This window comes from Rhopilema esculentum, chromosome 6 (assembly GCF_057945365.1).
Source record: "Rhopilema esculentum isolate cy_ngs chromosome 6, ASM5794536v1, whole genome shotgun sequence".
Taxonomy (NCBI): domain Eukaryota; kingdom Metazoa; phylum Cnidaria; class Scyphozoa; order Rhizostomeae; family Rhizostomatidae; genus Rhopilema; species Rhopilema esculentum.
The window spans coordinates 6,599,285-6,623,385 of NC_142820.1; the positions used below are offsets into that span (position 1 = coordinate 6,599,285).

General features: G+C 35.5%; 2 protein-coding genes and 1 long non-coding RNA gene across 7 annotated transcripts in view; 2 read left to right on the forward strand and 1 right to left on the reverse strand.

The window, feature by feature from the left end:
• LOC135686506 (uncharacterized) overlaps positions 1–13,433 on the reverse strand; it is an 18,319-nt gene extending 4,886 nt beyond the window's left edge. The window contains exons 1-3 of the long non-coding RNA XR_016143852.1: positions 11,696–13,433; positions 10,559–10,599; positions 7,163–7,362 (exon numbers count right to left, since the gene is read on the reverse strand). This is a non-coding gene — a long non-coding RNA (uncharacterized LOC135686506). The remainder of the gene's footprint in view (positions 1–7,162; positions 7,363–10,558; positions 10,600–11,695) is intronic.
• The window catches only part of LOC148960109 (uncharacterized), a 20,849-nt gene extending 3,391 nt beyond the window's left edge, over positions 1–17,458 (forward strand). Inside the window, exons 1-3 of one of the 4 annotated variants that reach the window (XM_089109026.1) lie at positions 7,359–8,178; positions 8,307–8,391; positions 16,565–17,458. In XM_089109026.1, the coding sequence (XP_088965152.1) occupies positions 8,388–8,391; positions 16,565–17,316 (756 nt within the window). In that variant the 5' untranslated portion in view covers positions 7,359–8,178; positions 8,307–8,387 and the 3' untranslated portion in view covers positions 17,317–17,458. Of the gene's footprint in view, positions 1–7,358; positions 8,179–8,306; positions 8,392–14,897; positions 15,542–16,564 lie in introns of those variants that run through there. The other 3 variants (XM_089109027.1, XM_089109025.1, XM_089109028.1) reach the window with 3 other exon arrangements.
• A 142-nt stretch (positions 17,459–17,600) lies between these two features.
• LOC135686472 (uncharacterized) overlaps positions 17,601–24,101 on the forward strand; it is a 44,819-nt gene continuing 38,318 nt past the window's right edge. For both annotated transcript variants that reach the window (XM_089109017.1, XM_089109018.1), the window contains exon 1: positions 17,601–19,115. The gene's annotated coding sequence lies outside the window, so the exon portion shown is untranslated. The remainder of the gene's footprint in view (positions 19,116–24,101) is intronic.

The following is a 24,101-nucleotide window of genomic DNA, read 5'->3' on the forward strand; positions in this document are numbered from 1 at the left end:
TTAGTTTAAGGCGTTAGTTGTTAATAAAGATGTTAGTAATGGAGTGGTTAGTTGAGGCGTTAGTTGTTAATAAAGATGTTAGTAATGGAGTGGTTAGTTAAAGGCGTTAGTGGTTAATAAAGATGTTAGTAATGGAGTAGTTAGTTTAAGGCGTTAGTTGTTAATAAAGATGTTAGTAATGGAGTAGTTAGTTAAAAGCGTTAGTGGGGTTAATATAGATGTTAGTAATGGAGTGGTTAGTTTAAGGCGTTAGTTGTTAATATAGATGTTAGTAATGGAGTGGTTAGTTGAGGCGTTAGTTGTTAATAAAGATGTTAGTAATGGAGTAGTTAGTTAAAAGCGTTAGTGGTTAATAAAGATGTTAGTAATGGAGTAGTTAGTTAAAGGCTTTAGTGGTTAATAAAGATGTTAGTAATGGAGTGGTTAGTTGAGGCGTTAGTGGTTAATAAAGATGTTAGTAATGGAGTAGTTAGTTTAAGGCGTTAGAGGTTAATAAAGATGTTAGTAATGGAGTAGTTAGTTTAAGGCGTTAGTGGTTAATAAAGATGTTAGTAATGGAGTGGTTAGTTGAGGCGTTAGTTGTTAATAAAGATGTTAGTAATGGAGTGGTTAGTTGAGGCGTTAGTTGTTAATAAAGATGTTAGTAATGGAGTGGTTAGTTAAAGGCGTTAGTTGTTAATAAAGATGTTAGTAATGGAGTGGTTAGTTTAAGGCGTTAGTTGTTAATAAAGATGTTAGTAATGGAGTGGTTAGTTGAGGCGTTAGTTGTTAATAAAGATGTTAGTAATGGAGTGGTTAGTTAAAAGCGTTAGTGGTTAATAAAGATGTTAGTAATGGAGTAGTTAGTTAAAGGCGTTAGTGGTTAATATAGATGTAAATAATGGAGTGGTTAGTTAAAGGCGTTAGTGGTTAATATAGATGTTAGTAATGGAGTAGTTAGTTAAAGGCGTTAGTGGTTAATAAAGATGTTAGTAATGGAGTGGTTAGTTAAAGGCGTTAGTGGTTAATAAAGATGTTAGTAATGGAGTGGTTAGTTAAAAGCGTTAGTGGTTAATAAAGATGTTAGTAATGGAGTGGTTAGTTAAAGGCGTTAGTGGTTAATAAAGATGTTAGTAATGGAGTGGTTAGTTAAAGGCGTTAGTGGTTAATAAAGATGTAAGTAATGGAGTAGTTAGTTAAAGGCGTTAGTGGTTAATAAAGATGTTAGTAATGGAGTGGTTAGTTGAGGCGTTAGTGGTTAATAAAGATGTTAGTAATGGAGTAGTTAGTTTAAGGCGTTAGTGGTTAATAAAGATGTTAGTAATGGAGTAGTTAGTTAAAGGCGTTAGTGGTTAATAAAGATGTTAGTTATGGAGTAGTTAGCATAAGGCGTTAGTGGTTAATAAAGATGTTAGTAATGGAGTGGTTAGTTGAGGCGTTAGTGGTTAATAAAGATGTTAGTAATGGAGTAGTTAGTTAAAAGCGTTAGTGGGGTTAATATAGATGTTAGTAATGGAGTGGTTAGTTTAAGGCGTTAGTTGTTAATATAGATGTTAGTAATGGAGTGGTTAGTTTAAGCCGTTAGTGGGGTTAATATAGATGTTAGTAATGGAGTGGTTAGTTTAAGGCGTTAGTTGTTAATATAGATGTTAGTAATGGAGTGGTTAGTTGAGGCGTTAGTTGTTAATAAAGATGTTAGTAATGGAGTAGTTAGTTAAAAGCGTTAGTGGGGTTAATATAGATGTTAGTAATGGAGTGGTTAGTTTAAGGCGTTAGTGGTTAATAAAGATGTTAGTAATGGAGTGGTTAGTTGAGGCGTTAGTTGTTAATAAAGATGTTAGTAATGGAGTGGTTAGTTAAAGGCGTTAGTGGTTAATAAATATGTCAGTAATGGAGTAGTTAGTTAAAGACGTTAGTTGTTAATAAAGATGTTAGTAATGGAGTGGTTAGTTGAGGCGTTAGTTGTTAATAAAGATGTTAGTAATGGAGTGGTTAGTTAAAGGCGTTAGTGGTTAATAAATATGTTAGTAATGGAGTAGTTAGTTAAAGGCGTTAGTGGTTAATAAAGATGTTAGTAATGGAGTGGTTAGTTAAAGGCGTTAGTGGTTAATAAATATGTTAGTAATGGAGTGGTTAGTTGAGGCGTTAGTTGTTAATAAAGATGTTAGTAATGGAGTGGTTAGTTAAAGGCGTTAGTGGTTAATAAATATGTTAGTAATGGAGTAGTTAGTTAAAGGCGTTAGTGGTTAATAAAGATGTAAATAATGGAGTGGTTAGTTAAAGGCGTTAGTGGTTAATAAAGATGTTAGTAATGGAGTGGTTAGTTAAAGGCGTTAGTTGTTAATAAAGATGTTAGTAATGGAGTGGTTAGTTGAGGCGTTAGTTGTTAATAAAGATGTTAGTAATGGAGTGGTTAGTTAAAGGCGTTAGTGGTTAATAAATATGTTAGTAATGGAGTAGTTAGTTAAAGGCGTTAGTGGTTAATAAAGATGTAAATAATGGAGTGGTTAGTTAAAGGCGTTAGTGGTTAATAAATATGTTAGTAATGGAGTAGTTAGTTAAAGGCGTTAGTGGTTAATAAAGATGTTAGTAATGGAGTGGTTAGTTAAAGGCGTTAGTGGTTAATAAAGATGTTAGTAATGGAGTAGTTAGTTAAAGGCGTTAGTGGTTAATAAAGATGTTAGTAATGGAGTGGTTAGTTAAAGGCGTTAGTGGTTAATAAAGATGTTAGTAATGGAGTAGTTAGTTTAAGGCGTTAGTTGTTAATAAAGATGTTAGTAATGGAGTGGTTAGTTGAGGCGTTAGTTGTTAATAAAGATGTTAGTAATGGAGTGGTTAGTTAAAGGCGTTAGTGGTTAATAAAGATGTTAGTAATGGAGTAGTTAGTTTAAGGCGTTAGTTGTTAATAAAGATGTTAGTAATGGAGTGGTTAGTTCAGGCGTTAGTTGTTAATAAAGATGTTAGTAATGGAGTGGTTAGTTAAAGGCGTTAGTGGTTAATAAAGATGTTAGTAATGGAGTAGTTAGTTTAAGGCGTTAGTTGTTAATAAAGATGTTAGTAATGGAGTAGTTAGTTAAAAGCGTTAGTGGGGTTAATATAGATGCTAGTAATGGAGTGGTTAGTTTAAGGCGTTAGTTGTTAATATAGATGTTAGTAATGGAGTGGTTAGTTGAGGCGTTAGTTGTTAATGAAGATGTTAGTAATGGAGTAGTTAGTTAAAAGCGTTAGTGGTTAATAAAGATGTTAGTAATGGAGTAGTTAGTTAAAGGCGTTAGTGGTTAATAAAGATGTTAGTAATGGAGTGGGTAGTTGAGGCGTTAGTGGTTAATAAAGATGTTAGTAATGGAGTAGTTAGTTTAAGGCGTTAGAGGTTAATAAAGATGTTAGTAATGGAGTAGTTAGTTTAAGGCGTTAGTGGTTAATAAAGATGTTAGTAATGGAGTGGTTAGTTGAGGCGTTAGTAGTTAATAAAGATGTTAGTAATGGAGTGGTTAGTTGAGGCGTTAGTTGTTAATAAAGATGTTAGTAATGGAGTGGTTAGTTAAAGGCGTTAGTTGTTAATAAAGATGTTAGTAATGGAGTGGTTAGTTTAAGGCGTTAGTTGTTAATAAAGATATTAGTAATGGAGTGGTTAGTTGAGGCGTTAGTTGTTAATAAAGATGTTAGTAATGGAGTGGTTAGTTAAAAGCGTTAGTGGTTAATAAAGATGTTAGTAATGGAGTAGTTAGTTAAAGGCGTTAGTGGTTAATATAGATGTAAATAATGGAGTGGTTAGTTAAAGGCGTTAGTGGTTAATATAGATGTTAGTAATGGAGTAGTTAGTTAAAGGCGTTAGTGGTTAATAAAGATGTTAGTAATGGAGTGGTTAGTTAAAGGCGTTAGTGGTTAATAAAGATGTTAGTAATGGAGTGGTTAGTTAAAAGCGTTAGTGGTTAATAAAGATGTTAGTAATGGAGTGGTTAGTTAAAGGCGTTAGTGGTTAATAAAGATGTTAGTAATGGAGTGGTTAGTTAAAGGCGTTAGTGGTTAATAAAGATGTTAGTAATGGAGTAGTTAGTTAAAGGCGTTAGTGGTTAATAAAGATGTTAGTAATGGAGTGGTTAGTTAAAGGCGTTAGTGGTTAATAAAGATGTTAGTAATGGAGTAGTTAGTTAAAGGCGTTAGTGGTTAATAAAGATGTTAGTAATGGAGTGGTTAGTTAAAGGCGTTAGTGGTTAATAAAGATGTTAGTAATGGAGTAGTTAGTTTAAGGCGTTAGTTGTTAATAAAGATGTTAGTAATGGAGTGGTTAGTTGAGGCGTTAGTTGTTAATAAAGATGTTAGTAATGGAGTGGTTAGTTAAAGGCGTTAGTGGTTAATAAAGATGTTAGTAATGGAGTAGTTAGTTTAAGGCGTTAGTTGTTAATAAAGATGTTAGTAATGGAGTGGTTAGTTCAGGCGTTAGTTGTTAATAAAGATGTTAGTAATGGAGTGGTTAGTTAAAGGCGTTAGTGGTTAATAAAGATGTTAGTAATGGAGTAGTTAGTTTAAGGCGTTAGTTGTTAATAAAGATGTTAGTAATGGAGTAGTTAGTTAAAAGCGTTAGTGGGGTTAATATAGATGCTAGTAATGGAGTGGTTAGTTTAAGGCGTTAGTTGTTAATATAGATGTTAGTAATGGAGTGGTTAGTTGAGGCGTTAGTTGTTAATGAAGATGTTAGTAATGGAGTAGTTAGTTAAAAGCGTTAGTGGTTAATAAAGATGTTAGTAATGGAGTAGTTAGTTAAAGGCGTTAGTGGTTAATAAAGATGTTAGTAATGGAGTGGGTAGTTGAGGCGTTAGTGGTTAATAAAGATGTTAGTAATGGAGTAGTTAGTTTAAGGCGTTAGAGGTTAATAAAGATGTTAGTAATGGAGTAGTTAGTTTAAGGCGTTAGTGGTTAATAAAGATGTTAGTAATGGAGTGGTTAGTTGAGGCGTTAGTAGTTAATAAAGATGTTAGTAATGGAGTGGTTAGTTGAGGCGTTAGTTGTTAATAAAGATGTTAGTAATGGAGTGGTTAGTTAAAGGCGTTAGTTGTTAATAAAGATGTTAGTAATGGAGTGGTTAGTTTAAGGCGTTAGTTGTTAATAAAGATATTAGTAATGGAGTGGTTAGTTGAGGCGTTAGTTGTTAATAAAGATGTTAGTAATGGAGTGGTTAGTTAAAAGCGTTAGTGGTTAATAAAGATGTTAGTAATGGAGTAGTTAGTTAAAGGCGTTAGTGGTTAATATAGATGTAAATAATGGAGTGGTTAGTTAAAGGCGTTAGTGGTTAATATAGATGTTAGTAATGGAGTAGTTAGTTAAAGGCGTTAGTGGTTAATAAAGATGTTAGTAATGGAGTGGTTAGTTAAAGGCGTTAGTGGTTAATAAAGATGTTAGTAATGGAGTGGTTAGTTAAAAGCGTTAGTGGTTAATAAAGATGTTAGTAATGGAGTGGTTAGTTAAAGGCGTTAGTGGTTAATAAAGATGTTAGTAATGGAGTGGTTAGTTAAAGGCGTTAGTGGTTAATAAAGATGTTAGTAATGGAGTAGTTAGTTAAAGGCGTTAGTGGTTAATAAAGATGTTAGTAATGGAGTGGTTAGTTGAGGCGTTAGTGGTTAATAAAGATGTTAGTAATGGAGTAGTTAGTTTAAGGCGTTAGTGGTTAATAAAGATGTTAGTAATGGAGTAGTTAGTTAAAGGCGTTAGTGGTTAATAAAGATGTTAGTTATGGAGTAGTTAGCATAAGGCGTTAGTGGTTAATAAAGATGTTAGTAATGGAGTGGTTAGTTGAGGCGTTAGTGGTTAATAAAGATGTTAGTAATGGAGTAGTTAGTTAAAAGCGTTAGTGGGGTTAATATAGATGTTAGTAATGGAGTGGTTAGTTTAAGGCGTTAGTTGTTAATATAGATGTTAGTAATGGAGTGGTTAGTTTAAGCCGTTAGTGGGGTTAATATAGATGTTAGTAATGGAGTGGTTAGTTTAAGGCGTTAGTTGTTAATATAGATGTTAGTAATGGAGTGGTTAGTTGAGGCGTTAGTTGTTAATAAAGATGTTAGTAATGGAGTAGTTAGTTAAAAGCGTTAGTGGGGTTAATATAGATGTTAGTAATGGAGTGGTTAGTTTAAGGCGTTAGTGGTTAATAAAGATGTTAGTAATGGAGTGGTTAGTTGAGGCGTTAGTTGTTAATAAAGATGTTAGTAATGGAGTAGTTAGTTAAAAGCGTTAGTGGGGTTAATATAGATGTTAGTAATGGAGTGGTTAGTTTAAGGCGTTAGTTGTTAATATAGATGTTAGTAATGGAGTGGTTAGTTTAAGTCGTTAGTGGTTAATAAAGATGTTAGTAATGGAGTAGTTAGTTTAAGGCGTTGGTGGTTAAAATGAATATTTGTATTGGGGTTGTTAGTTAAAGACGTAATTTGTTAATTAAGATGCTGGAAACGGGGTTTTTTAAGTTGCTTAGTATGATAAGATTGGTGATGGTTTGGTAGACGAAGGTCTCAAATTGTAGTGTAAGTTTTGGGTAATTTCTAAAATTTTAGAGTAAATGCAAGATGATCTTAATTAAACAAGTTAGTTTAAGGTGGGTTAGGTAAAGGTATTGGAGTAAAGTAATTGGTTATTATTAATTGCTATTAACTGTTATTAGAGAGTATGTGTAAATTGATGTTAATAAAATAATTTTGCGTTTATTTCGATTAATTAAAGGTATAAGCTTGTAGTAACTAGCTGTTAGTAATTGTTATTGATTATTGAATAGTAAATTTAAGGTACAATTTAAGAGATTATTTAATAATAAAATTATATTATTGAATAGTAAATATAATGTGATGTTAATAAAATAAATTAGTATATGATTGATTAGCTAAAGGCTTTTGCGTATTGTTACAACTTTTTTTAAAAAGCATTTGTTATGATTTAAGAGTATATGTAAAATTATGTTAATAACAAAAGTTAGTGTTAGGTTTGTTAGCTAAAAGCGTTAGCGTGTAACTACATCTTTTTATCAATTTGCATTGGCTTAGTGTTTATGATGAAAGAAATTTTTTTTATAATGGTTAGTTTATAATTTTCGAGCGAAAAATTAGTAAGAAGTGTTAGAGACGATGCCTTTAGAAAGTTATGATGATGATTTAAAGTATTTTAATTACTGAAAGATATAGGTAATTTTGAACTTAAATACTTTGAAATTGTAGACATAACTCAAGTCTTCATCTTTATTCACTTATTCCCGTCACAATCTTTGGTGAATAGAGTTGATACATCTTTCAGTTTCTGCCTCGTATGTATGTCTCCCGAAACTGTCACTGCAACTTTCTTGAAATTTTCATCAACATTGCTGCAATGTCTTTATTTGTTGTTTTTCTGGTTCTGTTGATGAACCTTGAACAGAAAGCAACATCTACAATAGATATGTACCACACAAAAGTATATTTCTGTGTTTTTCATCATCATTAGTCTATGACTAACTCTTTTGTAGCCAGTCGGCAGTTCGTTTATAGCCAGTAAGTATTGCCTAATCGAAAACTGTAGGCTTATTAGACCTGGAAAGATGCAGCAGCATAATTGAATCGATAGATAAGACTTTACCAAGAATTGCAAATTTTGAATGCAAGTTATTTACTATCTATTGATATGCAAAGGCCGATCAAAGAATTATATATAAAGAGTAAGATGTGACAGATTGGTTATGAAAATTGCAATTCAGTTATTAATAGCACAATAGTTGTTAGAATTTAGCAGCGATATTTCAACAGAACTTTAAGCAAGTTCTTTTTGCAAATTTCTTTGCTCACAGTCTATTTTCAGAACAAATGAAGTCTTAACACACAACTAAGATCGACTTTTCAAGAATCATATCGACTTTACCCGATACATGGCTACACGCATGCTCACGGTTCATTGATTCCCTATCGGTGCTAGAATGTAACAAATGTTATTGTTGCGAATCATGCAAGTTTATGCAAAGCTATCATAGGTTGAACGCGATTTGTTAAATAGAATAGAAAAAATTGAGTTTCCTTTGGCAAAAAATTTCCTTGATATTGCCTTAGAGATGGATTTTAAACACATGTCTGGAGTAAATGTTTGGTAACGCTGTTTAGAAGGATCATTGGCCTTATTTACAAACAAACAGGTGGCTGATGGGCAAGTGCGAATCAATGCGTGGTAAACAAACCAATTCTTAAGTAAAGCGTGGTAAACAAAATCACTTTGAAGTGAGACTGCTAACATAAACATTCCCATTTTATACCACATCGCATGCACGTTCTGGTCTGTCATACCCCAAATCAAGTTTTACAGTCATATTTTGCTCAATATTTCAGGTTGAATAAGTAAAGTTTTCGGATATCCACGAGTTGATCATCTGGCTACTGGTCGTTTTACAAAGCAAAGAGCACTGTATCATGGGTAAGAGATTATAAACGATCTTTAATTTTTCCTTTTTATTCGGCATAGGTCAAGGTGTGTTGAACAATTTTTCACGTAAGATTAATTGGAGAAGTTGCGAAGGTTTTAGCGACTTGGTGTAACCGCTGCTTCTAATTATCTACATGGTTTATCAGTAACTATATAAATTAACAATAATTGTTTTTGCTAAAGCAACGCTATATTGGCACTTAACTCCGGACTATTACGCGCGCTAATTCTGAGTAAATATACACGTCAGAAATCAATTATCTTAGTGATAAATCTGTACTATGTCCTCTTCTTTCACTTTACTCTTTCTTATAGCTGATCGAAGATTAAAATAAGCCTGGTTTCCATTCTGTTGACTTTATAGTGAACCCGGTTGCAGATTTAAATGGAATGGGGGCGCGTCTGGGTGGCTTTGTTTTGTACATGATTTGATCTTAAATTGAGCCAGAGGTGCACCCGATTGGCTTTATTTTATACCCTGTTGCAGTATGGTCTAGAGTTTTGCCAATGTTTTACACCAAAAACCTCTGAACTGCAGTCTTCTTTAAGATTTTTACTGCCTTTTTCAACATGAAAATTTTTTCCAGTGGATTGCTTGAAACCTACCTATAATTAAAAAGACAACTCGCCGTCAATCGACCCTGCTTCTTTAAGAAATATGGTTTCTGTTATAGTTGTATCTCACTTGACGATTGATGATTATCGTTATTTTTTTCCCTCTCCTATTAATATGGATCTAGTAAAACTTCCAGTCCGTAGAAAAAGGAGCATTGCTTCCACTTGTCCTTTCATATTCTGCTGATCCGGAAGTCTCCTTTCCGGATGCCTCCTTTTTGGATGCCTCCTTTCCGGATGCTTCCGATCCGGATGCCTCCTTTCCGGATGCCTCCGTTTATCAAACTATGTTTACTTTTGGACTCAAAAGCCACCTTTCCTTATCCTGGTAGACTGGGATCTTCTTTTTTTTCAGAATAGGCAGCAAGTCATTTTTGAGAAGCAATCGTCTAACTGTTCTGGTCTCATTTTTTTCCAAAGTCATAAAGTCAATCAACACTTTCAAAAAATTTCGTAAGATCAGCAAGATTTTACGTAACATCTCAATGTCTGTTACCGCAAAAAAACATTTTTTTAACGCTCCCTTGGAAACATTACATTGTCCATCTTGCATGCATTCCATTTCTGTACAATAACTTGCCCGTTTGAAATATCTCTAGGTCCAGAAAACATTACGTTTTCACAGCTGTGGGCCGGAACAAGGCTATCTAACCTTGAGGAAGGTTATGAAATAATGCAGTAGCTTTGAAGAAGGCCAATGCATATCTTGAACAGAGTTTGTAAAGTGAGAGAAATTTGTGATTGAACTTTTCTGTTTTCCAGTTAAAAATTCCATTTCTAAGAAACTTTTATTTGACTCAAGGAAAATCTTTGGGAAGGCAATTGGGACAAAATTTCATCTGGTGGAAGGTTTTCTCAACTCAGAATATCTCATCACCCTTTCTCGAAGGTACCTATTGATAGAGTGGTGCTTTTATCAATTCTTCTAACCTTTTTTATTGGAAGCTTAGTTGCAGGCTATTCGTTTTCTCAGTGAAACGACATTGCATTGTACCTGTTCTGCATTACACCTGTTCTGCATTGCACCTATTCTATAGCCCGTACCATGTTTATTTCTAACAGGAGTTCGTTATTATTATTATGCCTGAACCCCTCAAAGTAAACTTCCTAACAGTCGATTGTATAGCTAGCCAGCCATTGTAGTTGCAAAGGTACGAAAGAGCTACTAAACATAGATTACTAAACATAATCTTGTTTTGTCGTAAGTTTGTCGTAAATCAACTTGATATGGGCTTTCAATATGAATCGTTTCTACTTCTAGTAGCAGAGAGTAGGAAAATCATATCATCGAACCGTGAAGGCATCAATGAGGTTGAGGAGGAGGAAGGGGGGGTTCAATACCCCTTTTTGCCAAATTATAAACCACCTTATTGTTTTGACAATAGACAAAGCGCTTTGGAAGGACATGTCATTTTAACAGTAATATTTTTCTAATAAAAGAAGTCCTATTAAGAAGGTTTGGCAATGAAATATTTAGAGTGTATATCAACTGTTTTCTAGTCTAAATATTTTCGTGGAAAACTCAAAATGAAAAATGATTTACCTGATATCACTGATCCATCGCAGCCAATGGCGTAGCTTGACCTTTAAGACAAGGGGATGGAGGGTCACCAGTAGTAAAATTTACCGACGAAGAAGTAGATGAAGAGGAATTTAGGTGCTATTTTACCTACCGATAGCAATCTAAAATCAGCCATTGATCCTCTTCGTATGTAACAAATCACACAAGATTTGTATGCAGAGAGAACAGAAGATCACATTAGCGTAGGGACTCTACTTGCTTCCACCTGCTTGCAGCATTGTTTAATTATTTAGGGCGAGTGAATCGTTAAAGGTTGCTAGAAAATTAATTTGCCGTTTCTATTTTCATTGATTCAAAATTTGACCTAGCAGTTTTAATGACAGGGATTTGTTAAGGCTCATGTCAAACCAACACTGGAAATCATTTTGGGAGAATAACATTTCTCCTCAGTGACCTTCACGCAGAACGTTTATGATGAATAGGGATGTTTCAAGACAATAGCCTGCTTCTCGTCTAACAAACTGAAATATCCCGGTATAAGCAAAATAATCCACGAACGCCAGCGAATGAGCTTCAGTCGTCGCCCAAAATGTGCTAAAGAGTAACAACTGATTGCAAAATGACCACAGTGAGAGCTACCTAATAATAAATATGAACGTGTATCGTTGCAAAAAGTCCCCAGCTCTACAAAAGTTGCAAAGACTTTGCAAAGACTACTGTTTACCGGCAGGTCATAAAGTGTTGGATGCCGTATAGGCAGAGCTGTACGCGCTTTTGGTGCATAGAACAGGACGGGGTCGGTTCTACTCCGAGTTTCACGCTTAATGCGATCATCGGGCAACTGTCTGAACAGTTGATCAAAGCATGTCGACCGATAACTAAAGCGATTAAAATTAACTTCAAGAGTTTGAATAATTACTGCAACTTCGTGATTTAGCTCATGTACATTGTAAATAGGGCTTCCAGGAGACTTGAGAACAATCAACAAAAATAAAAAAGTCGGTAGTTCACTGATTATTTTTTTTAGAATGTTTCGATTGTATATAAAATTTTTGAAAAATAAGATTGCTGTTAAATTAGGTTAATTAAACCTGTTCTCGACTTGTTCTTAAAAGATTTAATACTTTTGCGCAGTTTTCAATTATATAAATGGCTTACCTTCCCTTTATGCAACCCTCTTGCTTCCTGTGCTTTCACATGATTAGCCCATCTCTCCTAATAATGTCTGGAGCAGACCTGTGAAGTTCAATGTGTCTAATTGCTATTTCCATTACTCTTCTTCACATCAATCGTGATTTGAACGGTAAGAGCTTCGCGAAGTTATCCATGAGAAAATGAGGGCTGACAAAGAATGCGTGCCAATAAAAGGGCTGATTTGGTGTTTGATGGCAACCCGCAATATAGTTTGCTAGCTTTTTCAGCTTGATCGAATGAGCCATAAACAACTATCGCTATATATATTATTCTGTTTATGCTTGCTCACGTGCCTTTCCGCGTTTGCTAACAATCACCTGACAATTGTTTGGTTCTCCAAAGTCCGTTTCTCTATTTTTATTTGCTCGTTTCAATGATCTTTAATCGTTCATAGTTGGTATTAACCAAAGCTTAACCAAAAGATCAAGGCATTGGATAAAAAGCCCAAAATAATTTTGTTGGGAAGTCTTTTGGGTTTTTATCTCATGGTTCTGGACACGTTGTTGATATTTTCTAACAAATAAGGGTACTTGTGAATATGCGTATTTTTTAGTCGACCTGTGCCTACCCTTGAAGCTCATTTTCTAGGCTTTTGCTAGATGGTTTTTTGCTTGCTTTAAACTTTTATTAGTGGAGCAAGCCTTATAAACTTTATTTCACTGGCACGTATTCGGAAGTTGTGATGCTAATTTATCTGCTAGCTATTCTGCTAGCTATGATGTTTCCTTTCGAATAAGGAAACTTTCAGTTGTGCTAGACAGTAGATGACACGCTGGCTTTGCGCATGACATTGGATTGGCCTCCAGTGTTACACCCGGTCAGTGTTATGTATGAAACTCAATTCAATTAACTTATGTTTTCTTGATGGATTGTGGTTAGGATTTAACCACCATAAGGTGTTTCAAAGTAATAGAGACCTATCTTTCATTGGTTCTTATACTACCACTGCCTTCTAAGAAATACATTTAAAATCCATGTCTACATTATCTGTTCACAAACATAAAATCATAATCACTGAGGTAAATCATGATTGATCAATTTGAAAAAATTAACAGATCACTCCCAATGCCGATGGATAACAATTATACACGCATTTAAAACTTGCACCATCCACTTAGTACAAAGGGTATGCAGTAGTGGTATCTCTCGGGATGCTAAAGTACAAACCTAGCAAAGGAAAAAGAAACGAACACCAAGAAAGACTAGGGAATGTACTTTTAAGATGTTGTCTACTTAAACAGCTTGTGATAAGTGTAAAGCATATTCTATTCAACATGTAACCCGGTCATCTTGAAAGATTCAGATTCTAAAACTACCAATTTGAAGACATCTGTTAAAAGCGCCGTAAAAATATTTGTCACCTATCTGCTGCTAATGATAAAAACATACCTTCTATGTGGAGTATAAACGTCTCTGTATGCATGATAAATTATAAAATGGGTGAAATAACGAAACAAAAGACATTGAGCAACAAACCTTAGGACGAGGCAAGCAAGCAGCATCCCAAGTCAGGAAAGTTAATATAACTTTTTCTGTTTGGCTTTTTTTGTATACTTTTTCTAAGAGAAAGATTTTACAGAGAATGATGGCAGTATCAGCCAAATGAAGTGAACTAAACTTGATAACACAATCTCGATGCTTGTAAGGGTTTCCAATAAATTTGTATACAATGACTCATCGAATCATCAAACACATGACATCAAGTTTGTGTCACCTAGTGGAATTATGTGGCAAAAGGTCAGGTTTTAATAGAATTAATTAGTTGAAAATAGTACGCAATGAAGGTGCTGCAAAACTGTTTTTCTTTAACACCTTATCTTTGATCTACCAATCGGTCTATATAGTTTTACTGTGATAGGTTTTGAATTCTAGCATTATTTGTCGGTTGGATGTGAACCAAATGAATAAAAAAATGGATGAATTTATTTGAATGTTTTCAAATTGGTTTTGGAAGAGTGGATTTCTGTGAAGGAATAAGTTTGAAGTGGTATTGGCAGGGGGCTCGGTCAAGGCAAATCCTATGAAGAGATTTTTCGACGGTACGGCTCACTAAAAGAGCAAAAATTGTTTTTATCTTGTAGAAACGGAACGTGTCTCTCTTCGCTGATTTTGCAGCAACCTGATGTTGACAAAGTAAGGCTAACTGTATCATAGGACGACCATTAAAATGCTGGTTCATATTTTCTATCAATTGAGAAGTCGGGATGACCCTTCATTATTTAAAATCAAGCTACAATTGGCAATGTGGAATTAGCTTTTTTATGTAGAGATATAATGTCTCAATTCTGGAATCTACCTAGTCAGTTTAGAAAACAATGAAAAGGTCATCAGTTGTATTTATATTAATTTCTAGGTCGATACCAGATGAGCTACTAATTAGTTTTTGTGAATATGAAATACGTTTGCTGTTTATGCGGAATATGATAATCAGTTCTAAAGAGAACAGGTTTCCGCAACGGTCCTCGTGGGACGGACAATAAAATTAAAAAGATGTACTCCTGTACGGAATTTGCTTTCTTATGCTTTTAATTAAATTACAATTTTCCTGATTAAAGCAGATTAAATGAAAAGTGTTAAATATAATTAATGTGATACAATAAATAAAGGTAATACGAAAAATCTTGTAGTTGTACAATTACATAAATGAAACAGTTTAAGACCCCTTTATAAATCCCACATTCGCGACATATCTGCAATCGCAGTATTCGTGTTTTTCTAATTTCACTTTCTTTTTAAAGGCTTGTAATTTTTAAGTTTTGTATCATTCGGCAATTTATCCCATATTTTCTGTCCCTTGAATCTGGTTGTATCAGTTTCATGTTCGGCTGTTCTTCCTGTTGGTAACTGTAAATTTATCTTGCCTCTTGACTCCCATAACCGAAAATTCCCCTTTCTCATTCAATCCGCGTTTGTAGCTCATCTAGTTGTACATGTACGGTCAATAATGTCACATTCCGTTTTTTGAAACTACAGAGACACCAACAACATTCCTTGCACCATTCCCAAGGAACATCTTGCATATACCTCGGTTGGTGCCACAGAAAGATTTCATTCTTCAAGCGAATTATGACTCGTGATTCGCATCAAGTAAAAGGATCCCCACCGCCCCCCCCCCATTCGCTTCCTTGCAAAGCTACTGGAAATGCATAGCGAAGTCAAGCCAACCTGTTAGAGCAATTAGATAAAAAATTTCTAAAAGAGATAAGTAAACGGAAAAGAAACGAAGGCAACATTGTATTGCGTTTCAGGCACCTATAGCTGCACCATGACATTTTATAAGGTGCGCGGGCAGCTAAGTCTAAAATTTCTATATCAAATCAGTGAAGAATCCTGGGTCAAGTAAGATTGATTTCATAGAATCAATGGGTCATGACAAATACATCTAACCATCTTTTTGAATTAATAAGCCTTTCCGATACAGCACGTCAACAACAGAGGAACTACATTTAAATCGATGAGGACATTTCATTGACAAACATTTAAAATAAGCCTTTAACTGAAGTAGTTGTACGTCTTGACCGACTGTTTAATAGGATGCGCGATGAGCCACCGGTAAATCTGCCTGCAGCTATAGTTTGAGGGTAATAAGCGTGGCAGCCGATCAATCATGCGATTGAGGGTCGTTTGTCAGCGCGTATCTAGTCTTGACCCGTGAAAAAGATTCGTGCAGTCAGGGCAGCTAGCTATGAGAAGCTTCCCTTATCGTTAATCTCTTACACTTCAAAATCATTTATATTTGTAACAGCGTGACCTCTTTGAAGCATTGTTCTATATGATATTGGTTTTTTGCATTGAGGAATCTGGTAAAGGGTGAGCATTTTAGATGTGTATTTAAGCTACAGCTTTGCAATGTTTCCATTCTGTCTGGCGCTGCGTCCTACAGATTCAGATTTTGCATTTGACCGTGTAGTTGCTTATCTGGTTGATTACGTTGTCTCGTATCGTACCTTTTGTTACCAAGACTGAACCCGTCAAGCAATTACCAATGCTTTGCCAGTCGAGTAGTTTTAGGATACGGTTGTGTTACATGCAATGCATTTTGCATCGCACGCAAGTCTATCTACAACTGCAGCTTCTCGCCCAGTCTTCGCATATGGCCAGTAGAAAACATCAGCTACCAGCCTCCCTGCATAAGCTGGTTTCAGTTGATTTTTTTATCAAATCTCATTGCATCTATCATTCACTTCCTTTTTGGATTGTATCTAACAAATTTCGATTTTCGAGTGCATTGCCATCAGCAGGACATATTGTATTCATATTTTCATATTTTGCATTAGTATTTTTTTAAACTACAATCTTCACTTGATTACAATTTCGACTTATTCACAGAGATCCAATTATCTTTAAGCCATTATGGCGTTAAGACTATCGGAATCATGTTGTTTTCCAAAGGTTTGTCTTCAGTCTGTTCCGCTCTACATTTATGTCGATGACTACGCAGCAAGATTGATTCCAGAGCATTGCATCAGTAGTCCACCATTAGAGAATTTTCTACTATCCTTAAATCTATCTCCGTTTTTTTGTGCTCAGTTCCAAATGTTTTCAAGAGAAGAACATCCTTGAAACATCCTTTGACTGCAAACTGTTTTCTAAGTAGGCAAAATGAACCATTTGTCAAATGCAAATTCAACAAGATATAAAATATCAAGAGAGAAGCCTACTAAGCTTCTTGCCACGTTACCATCATAACAATTGAGAACATGGCCACACCGTTTCATCCTAGCTTCTTTTTATTTTTCGTGAAGTTGTTCTGCCGTCACGACTGCTTTTCTTTCCCCAGTTAGCTAATTAATTTGCTATTTGTTGTAAACTCTTTGGCTCTTTATTTTGCAGAGTTTTCCAACCGAAGAAGAGGCGTACACCAGTATTCGATGGCTGGTGTCCCCCCAATTGGCGACATCTCACCGACACATCCAAGTCCCCGTGGAGCGCAAGAGCCAAGAAAAATGGATGGCAACATCAGTAGCAACAATAACAACAACACTGGGGTGCTATGCTTGAATAAATTTAAGCCATTGCCTCCCATCTCAAACATTCCTGGCCTAAATCCGGATTCTGAAGTTATTGCAGCGGCCGAAAAGAAGGTGTTTCGTACCTTCAAAGTTCTGGAAACCGATTCTGCGTACGTCAAACTAGCAAAGCAAGGAGGCAGAAAGAACCTATTGGAATACAAAGAATTTAACAACGAGTATTTGAGAAAGAAAGAAAGCCAAGTGGCAACAAAGCGTAAAGATGCAGTCAAAGGAGAAAACAATAACAAGACTAAAATTGGCAATGGGAACAAAACAATTGAAGAAAGCAACAACAACAATAACAACAACAACAATGATATTGAGTGGAGCAGTGGCAACAACAATAAAGAAAATAATAACAACAACAACAACAGTAACAACAACAATGTTATCAAGAAAAAGGCATTTACAGTCCTGAAGAAAAAAGGCGAATTCAAAGAGCGCCCAGACATCCTTCCAGTTGACCAAACTGAAATCCTGAAGCACCTGAACGCACCAAAACGTCCGATACTGCCAAAGATAAAGCATTATCCCAGGCTTGCAGCTCGATTCGTCAAAGTGGGAGGGCGCTGATTGATGTCACAATAAGACTGTTATGTTGCATTTTCACAGATGATAGGTATTTCGTATATTTGCGAACAGGAATTGATTTAGAATATAGATATTGCTTATGTTTGAAAGATTTAAATTTCATTATTTGTATAGATATTGCTAATCTTTGCTGAGAGTGTTAGCAATTTAAATAGGGCTTTGAAAATTCAATTCCGCATCGTGGATGTTTCCAGGCAATTTTGAAGAACTGCAAAAAAAGCGTATATCCATCTAAGCTTGGAATTTGCGTATCCTGTGGTCTGACGCATAAAGATTACATAAGACATGGGTTACGTCAAAACATATGGCGATTTTACATGTATTTCTGCCGACGCGCACACACATTTTTATCATTTTCACATTTTTTGGGGTTCTGAAACTCGATAACTGTTTGAGCAACTCATCGTCATGCGTCTGCTATTAATAATTATCCATTGTGATCAATATTTATACGTAAAACGATCGCATAAAAGATGCCTTATTTGCTAAAACCGTTTCTTAACACGGTTTTTAGATAAACAGCCGTTTCTTACGCAAATGGTTTGTTAGCTTTGCCTCTGTGAGTGCTAATTGTTCTTTGATCAGCCATCAAAAGGGCATCAAGATGAATCAGCTTAAAGTTTTGCGTTCAATCCTCTAACAGATCTCGCAAACTTATTCCAAGTTTTATCGAAGCAACTTTTGTCTGTAGTGTGATGATATCTTCCAAAAAAGAATTTACAGAATACAATAACGTCATTAACGAATTTTCATGCATGACATAGCAAAAGCTTTATCAATGTAGGCAGAATATTGATCACAGAAAATTTTTGTACAATATTTTACCGAGGGCTTGCTTGAATTTATTAATATCCCCTTAACAGTGATGCATTTGTCTCTAAGTAGCAAAGGAGCTGCTTCTTTATTCGTAAGAACTATCGAAAGTAAGGAATTATTTATGTATGTTGTAAAAATGTATTAAATTTTGTTTTGGTTTTTTCTTAGCTTCTCTGTTACTTTGTAAATAAAGTGGAGGAATTGTAAGGTTACCCTGTACAGGCATCAGAAGATTGAGTAAAGTGCAGATTAATTAAAAATGCTGTTGATATTTGATTTGATATCAAGAATTATCAGAAATGGTCTATCGAAGTTTCTCAACGATTTTATCAGAATTTGTAAAACAAAAACATACATGGTGCTATTCATCTCCGCTATGGTGAAGATGTTGGTAAATTACATTTTAATATTGAACAAACCGTAGCCAATATCAATGCCACAGTTTAATGTGGATTTTGCTAGTCACTTATTCGTGGCTGTTCTGTTACTAGTAACTGGCTGGCAAAAACATCATACTTAAAGGTGTTATTTCAGGGATAAGCATGCAATGACAATAAAAGGCATAATGGTAGAAAGAAATCACTCTTCGGGCGCTCACGTTCCCCCTCAAAAATCGTGTTACCAGAAAAGCAAATATGAAAATACAATCACATCTTTTCCATATCCTTACCGTACAATAACCTCTAGAGAACATTTCAGCATGATTTGAGATGCCTTTAAGGTTTCAAGTGATGCAGATTAATTTGTGGTTTCTGGACTCATAGAAATTAAGCAGAAAGTTGAAACCTCAGGTGACAGGGCTTTCAAGGGAATAAAATATCAATAGGACAATGCTTGGAGGTGATTTTAGGAGTGTAGAAAACAGAGAAGATATTCATTTGAAAGCTGTCTGCTGGTGTTGTTGAAAGAGAGAGCATCACTGCTAGAAGTGATAACTGACACAGCAACTTCTATCAAAGAAAAAGGTACGTGTAACACTGTTAAAGAAAATGATATATTTTAATCTTATTGATCGAAACAGACTTCAAGAAGCCTTTCGACTACCTTGTGGGACAAAGAGCGCAAATTAGGCTTTTTAAGAAAAGATAGTTTGTCCTTTGTAAATCGTCGATATTCACTCCAATCACAACGAGTACAACGGTTAAGAATCAACATTATCACTTGTGACGTGTATGGAGCTAACTAGAGGTCACATTTCAGTGACAACTTTTGATAAAACGCGCTGTTGAAAGGAGAACTGCCAGGGATGAGTTACACCCACAAATTGTTAATCAGAACATAACATAGACATTGAATTCGATTTCTCTTCTATTTTTCGAACTTTAACCCTTTAAGGATTGCTTAAATATACCAAGGGCCGTAAATCCCGGGGAGACGCGGGAGACTAGACCCCTCAAAAAAAATCTGGAGCAAAACGATTTTTTTTAGAAATCATCGTCATTTTCTTTCAAAGAAAGGAATCCCTGGTAACTGGGTTAGAACCAGAGTAAGTTTTTCTGTGTTATTGCCATAAACCTCAGCCTTTTTGTCATGGTGTCAAGCGGAAGTTGGCTATTGTTGATGGCTGTTATTTATGCATGCAGATTGGTGTCGAATCAGTGACGATGCCCATGAGGGGGGACTTAGTCCCAAATATCTTATCCACCGGTCATCCCTTGAATAAATCTGAAAAAACTTTGTAAGAAAAGAATCGTTTAAGTTGCCATAAATCTCGACAAACCCACATTACACATATTTTCAGTACACGCCGTTTTATGAAAATCCTAACTCAAAACCTAGGTCCTAAAGTTCCTAATTTCTGAACCTCTATTAGTCGAATTGCGGTACCAAGACCTCCATAATAGCTCCTTAATTTTAACTGCACATTAAGTGGCATGATAATAGCATAGACACACAAAAAAGAAATTCTGAGTTTTGCTTTTAACTGCAGCTAAGAACAAGGCCAAGAGGCAAAAGAAGTACTTTTGCTTTTAAGAAAGAAGCGATGACTACACTTTTTATTATTAGAATGCAATAATTTTTGCTCAGCTTCTATTCTTTTAAGCCCGAATATTATTTTGTTTTGAGCCCGAATATGTTCTTAGATACATCCTTATTTTCTTCGAATCCGATACGGTATTAGGAAAAAATTGCTTGCTCTTGAATAAAAACACCTTTTCTTTCTTTCCCCAACGTCTGTCACTAGAGTTTAAGCATGACTCTTCCCCTCCCCAATTTCTCCCAGAAACAATGATCAGTGTTCTTCTGAGAAACGTCAATTTTTCTATCTTGAAGAGTATAGTATTGTTAAACTTCTGAGAGTCTGAGAGATGCTTTTTAGCTATTTAGAGGGCATGATTAAAAAATTTTCTTCCGCGTCAGCCTCAACCGGTGGGTCCTCCTACGTCACTAAGCGTGATTCTCAGCCCCCCAGGCTCAATTTCTTCAAGCTGTCTCTGAAAAATGTTAACAACTCAATTATATTTTTATTTCATTCTAATAAGTCAACGTGCCACGAAATATCTGCAAATACCTTCTATAGAGCTGTAAAGCCTTACTAAATCCTAAATCCTTTTTGTTTGTTTTTTAAGGCTCATTACTTGTTGGTCCTCGAAAGGTAACTGTAATTATGCGATTAGAAAGTTGAAGGCTTGCAATAGATGGATACTAACAAATGGTAATATGTTAGTGACTTTCAAACAGACCATTCTTACTAATGCAAGACGATAAAAATGTTAGTTCCCAAGCATATAAGTTTGAAGAGATCCAAGAGCCTAAAACAGGGTTGAAGCCGTTTAAACTCTCTCTTTTTTATTTGCATTCACTATTTGCTTTTGATTAAAAAAGCGTTTCAAGTGCGATTGATTCTATAAACTGTAAGCTAAGTTAATGTTATTTCGTCTAAGTATATTTTGTAAAAGGGTCCCAAATGATCCATAAACCCACAGTGTCGAAGCTAATCAAGAACAGAAGGTCCTGCCCAAAGGGGGTCTGGGGAAAAATTGCCTGAAGCCATGCCCTAAATACCCTAGGAAAAAGAGGAAACACCCTTTTGGATATGTTCAAATCAAGATTGCGGTGAAACATTTGAAAATGACTTCCTTTGCTCTCTGCAGTCTGAGAGAAAACTATATAGGAAGAGTAGATAGGACCAACAGAACGACTCTAAACAATTCGATTTCTACAAGTACCACTCGTCTTGAAACGATTGATTCTTGTATAAATTAAGTGACGACAGTGTAGGCCTTTCCTGCCCGAAGCTTCTAGCAGCAAAAACTTCAGCAGCAGAATCATAATGTCTTCGTTAAAGTTAGTTTGATCCATGATATCAAAAAAGTTATTTTTCCTAAGGAAAGCTTGACTATGGCCCGAGAGAATATTCTTTGTGACCACGGCGCAGAAAATTAACACATTATACAGAAACAAAGGGCTCCAAAAGTTTAGGTCCTGCCTTCATGAATGAGCAAGACCTGAGGTCCTGCCATTTCTGAAGGGCAGAAGTGCCATTGTTTTCTTCTATTAAGAGGCAGGACAAAAAACAGGGCTACGAGGCATTTGCCCATTGTTTGGCAGGGCCGAACATAGAGTTTAGTCCTGCCTACGAGTATTGGGCAGGACTGACCACAGGGCTAAATATGCGACGATATCAACTTACGAACTGGATACTCAAAAATTCCATTCCAGTCACCCTGTGTCTCAAAATTGAAAAACGGCACAACCACGAAGTAAAAATATAGAATAAGACAAGAAATTCCTTTGAATCGGGCATAAAATAATTTCATAAAGTGAACCAATTTTTTTTATTTCAGACATTGTTATTTTTGGAAATTTGTGGACCTTTGGCTTCGCCACTGTAGCACAAACACAGGGGGGCTGGTGTGGACTACAAATTTACCTGATTAAAAAAATTATTGCCTGAAATTTTTTAGCTGCTGTCACAAACCGCTGCAATACATTTTGTCAATCTAACTCTGTATGATAATAACGGACTTTCCTAATAGACTTGTCAAATCTCTATATGGGGACGGGCAAAATATATAGTTACTACCTGAAGCGGCAACATGGTTGCCGCCGAAGGAGGAGGAAATTTTCGAATTTTGATGCTTCTAGTTCACTGGAAAATGCACTCTTTTAAGCAAATTTCACTAAAGCAATCTTCCTAATCCTATTGAAAATTGTTGTTTTTTTTGCAAAAATTTTTTACAGCAGATAAAAACACCAATTTCGCCGTGGTCTTGAAACATACCAGATTGTCAGCTACTTCTAAATTTAGATCCCTCTCTCCATCTTAGCATGCCTTTTGAATGTTAAGGAAGAATCTGGAGCTCATAGTGAATTGCAGAGAAACTTTGTGAATTGCAGAGAATTGCAGAGAATGCTTCTACTGAGAAACTTTAGGAGAAATGGGCACAAGGCATTATTTTACCTGAAAAGGGTCTGGATTTTTAGATTTATTGCCAACAAGCAATCTTCAAATCTTTAAATCATTAGTTTGTTTACCTTCATTCATATCAAGAAAAATCATATTTAACCAACGGAGAAACTGCCTTAGCTTGATCCTTTATTGATTTTATGACATGAAGGTCTCTGAAATACCTAAAGCGTTTCTTCCACCTAGCGGATTTTACCTGAAATTTCCTGTTGAGATACTATTGGGGGGGTGTGACACCCCCCACACCCCCCCCTGGTTGCGACGCCCCTGGTAAACTGAAGTTGACGTTAGCATTATTATGATTTTTGAGAAGAAGCTTTCAAGCTTTTCAGGATTTTTGATCTTGAAAAAACCGTCCAAATGTGAACATAAAGCTATATCGTATGCATAAAATTCTCGTTATCAAGCTTTGCTTTTGAAACCTGCAAATTCTTACTCACCAGAAATTTTCAACTGCGAAAATCATCTGCAAAGCTTGTGACATGATCATATCCAACACTTAAAAGGAAGCAGTTCAACTCATTTGCATTAAAAAGGGTGTGACATGCATCAATTTCCCAGCAAACAACGACATATCTATGATGGAAAAATATCACGATCTAATTTTGCAGATTATTTGAATGTAATCATACCTCAACTTTACAAAGCTACTTAGCTCATTCTTATGTTTATTTTCTATTCTTAAACCGTGTTCCATGGCTTTTTTGCTTCAATGCCTATCTAATAACTTTGCAAGACCTTTCCTATTTTCATGTCACACGAACACCAGAATTAACTATAAAAGAAATCGTATGAACATTGCCTTCGTTTTTTCTTGGGTCTAAATCAATGTTGTAGATAGATGCATTTTCCTGCTATTCTTTGAACGTCATATTTTCAAAACTTTTCTTATCCTTCACTGAACCCTTTCTCCCCCTAGACACTTTAAAATCCCCCGCCACAAAAAATATTCCTGGTTACCGTTGTTAAGCAATCAATTTATACACACACTAATTTCATACTTGAGTAGCCAGGTTTTTACTAAGAATTCGTAGTTGAAAGAGGAGAACCTTTTTAAGAAATTCTCTATCATAACCTGTCGTTAAATTTTTTTTGCTACAACCTCCCGCTTAAATTCTTTCGACGCACCACTGCTGGTCACCACAAGGTAATCGATGCATGAACAAAATATACTTCTAGCAACATAACTGGCAATAAAGAAGCAACATCTAGTGCTTTGGACAAAAAACCAATAATGTATGTTGTTTTCTCAAAGGATCTATAAAAGCTTTTAAAGTAGATAAATTTGCAGCTAAGGTGAATGAAACAATAACAAGAAACCGAATAACTTCAAAAGGAACTCAAAAGGTCTGTTACAGGCTTCTTACGTCTAAGCGTATAGTGCGTATGTACATAAAAGACAATTCATGCAAGAATGCAACACTTAGCGGAGTCTCTCAATACCGGCTTGCAGCTTGTCATGTTTGTTGCCTAAGGCCTGTTAGGAAACAATCTCAAAACCTGTCAATCTGCAAAAAGACCCCCAGATTATTAGTTGGAT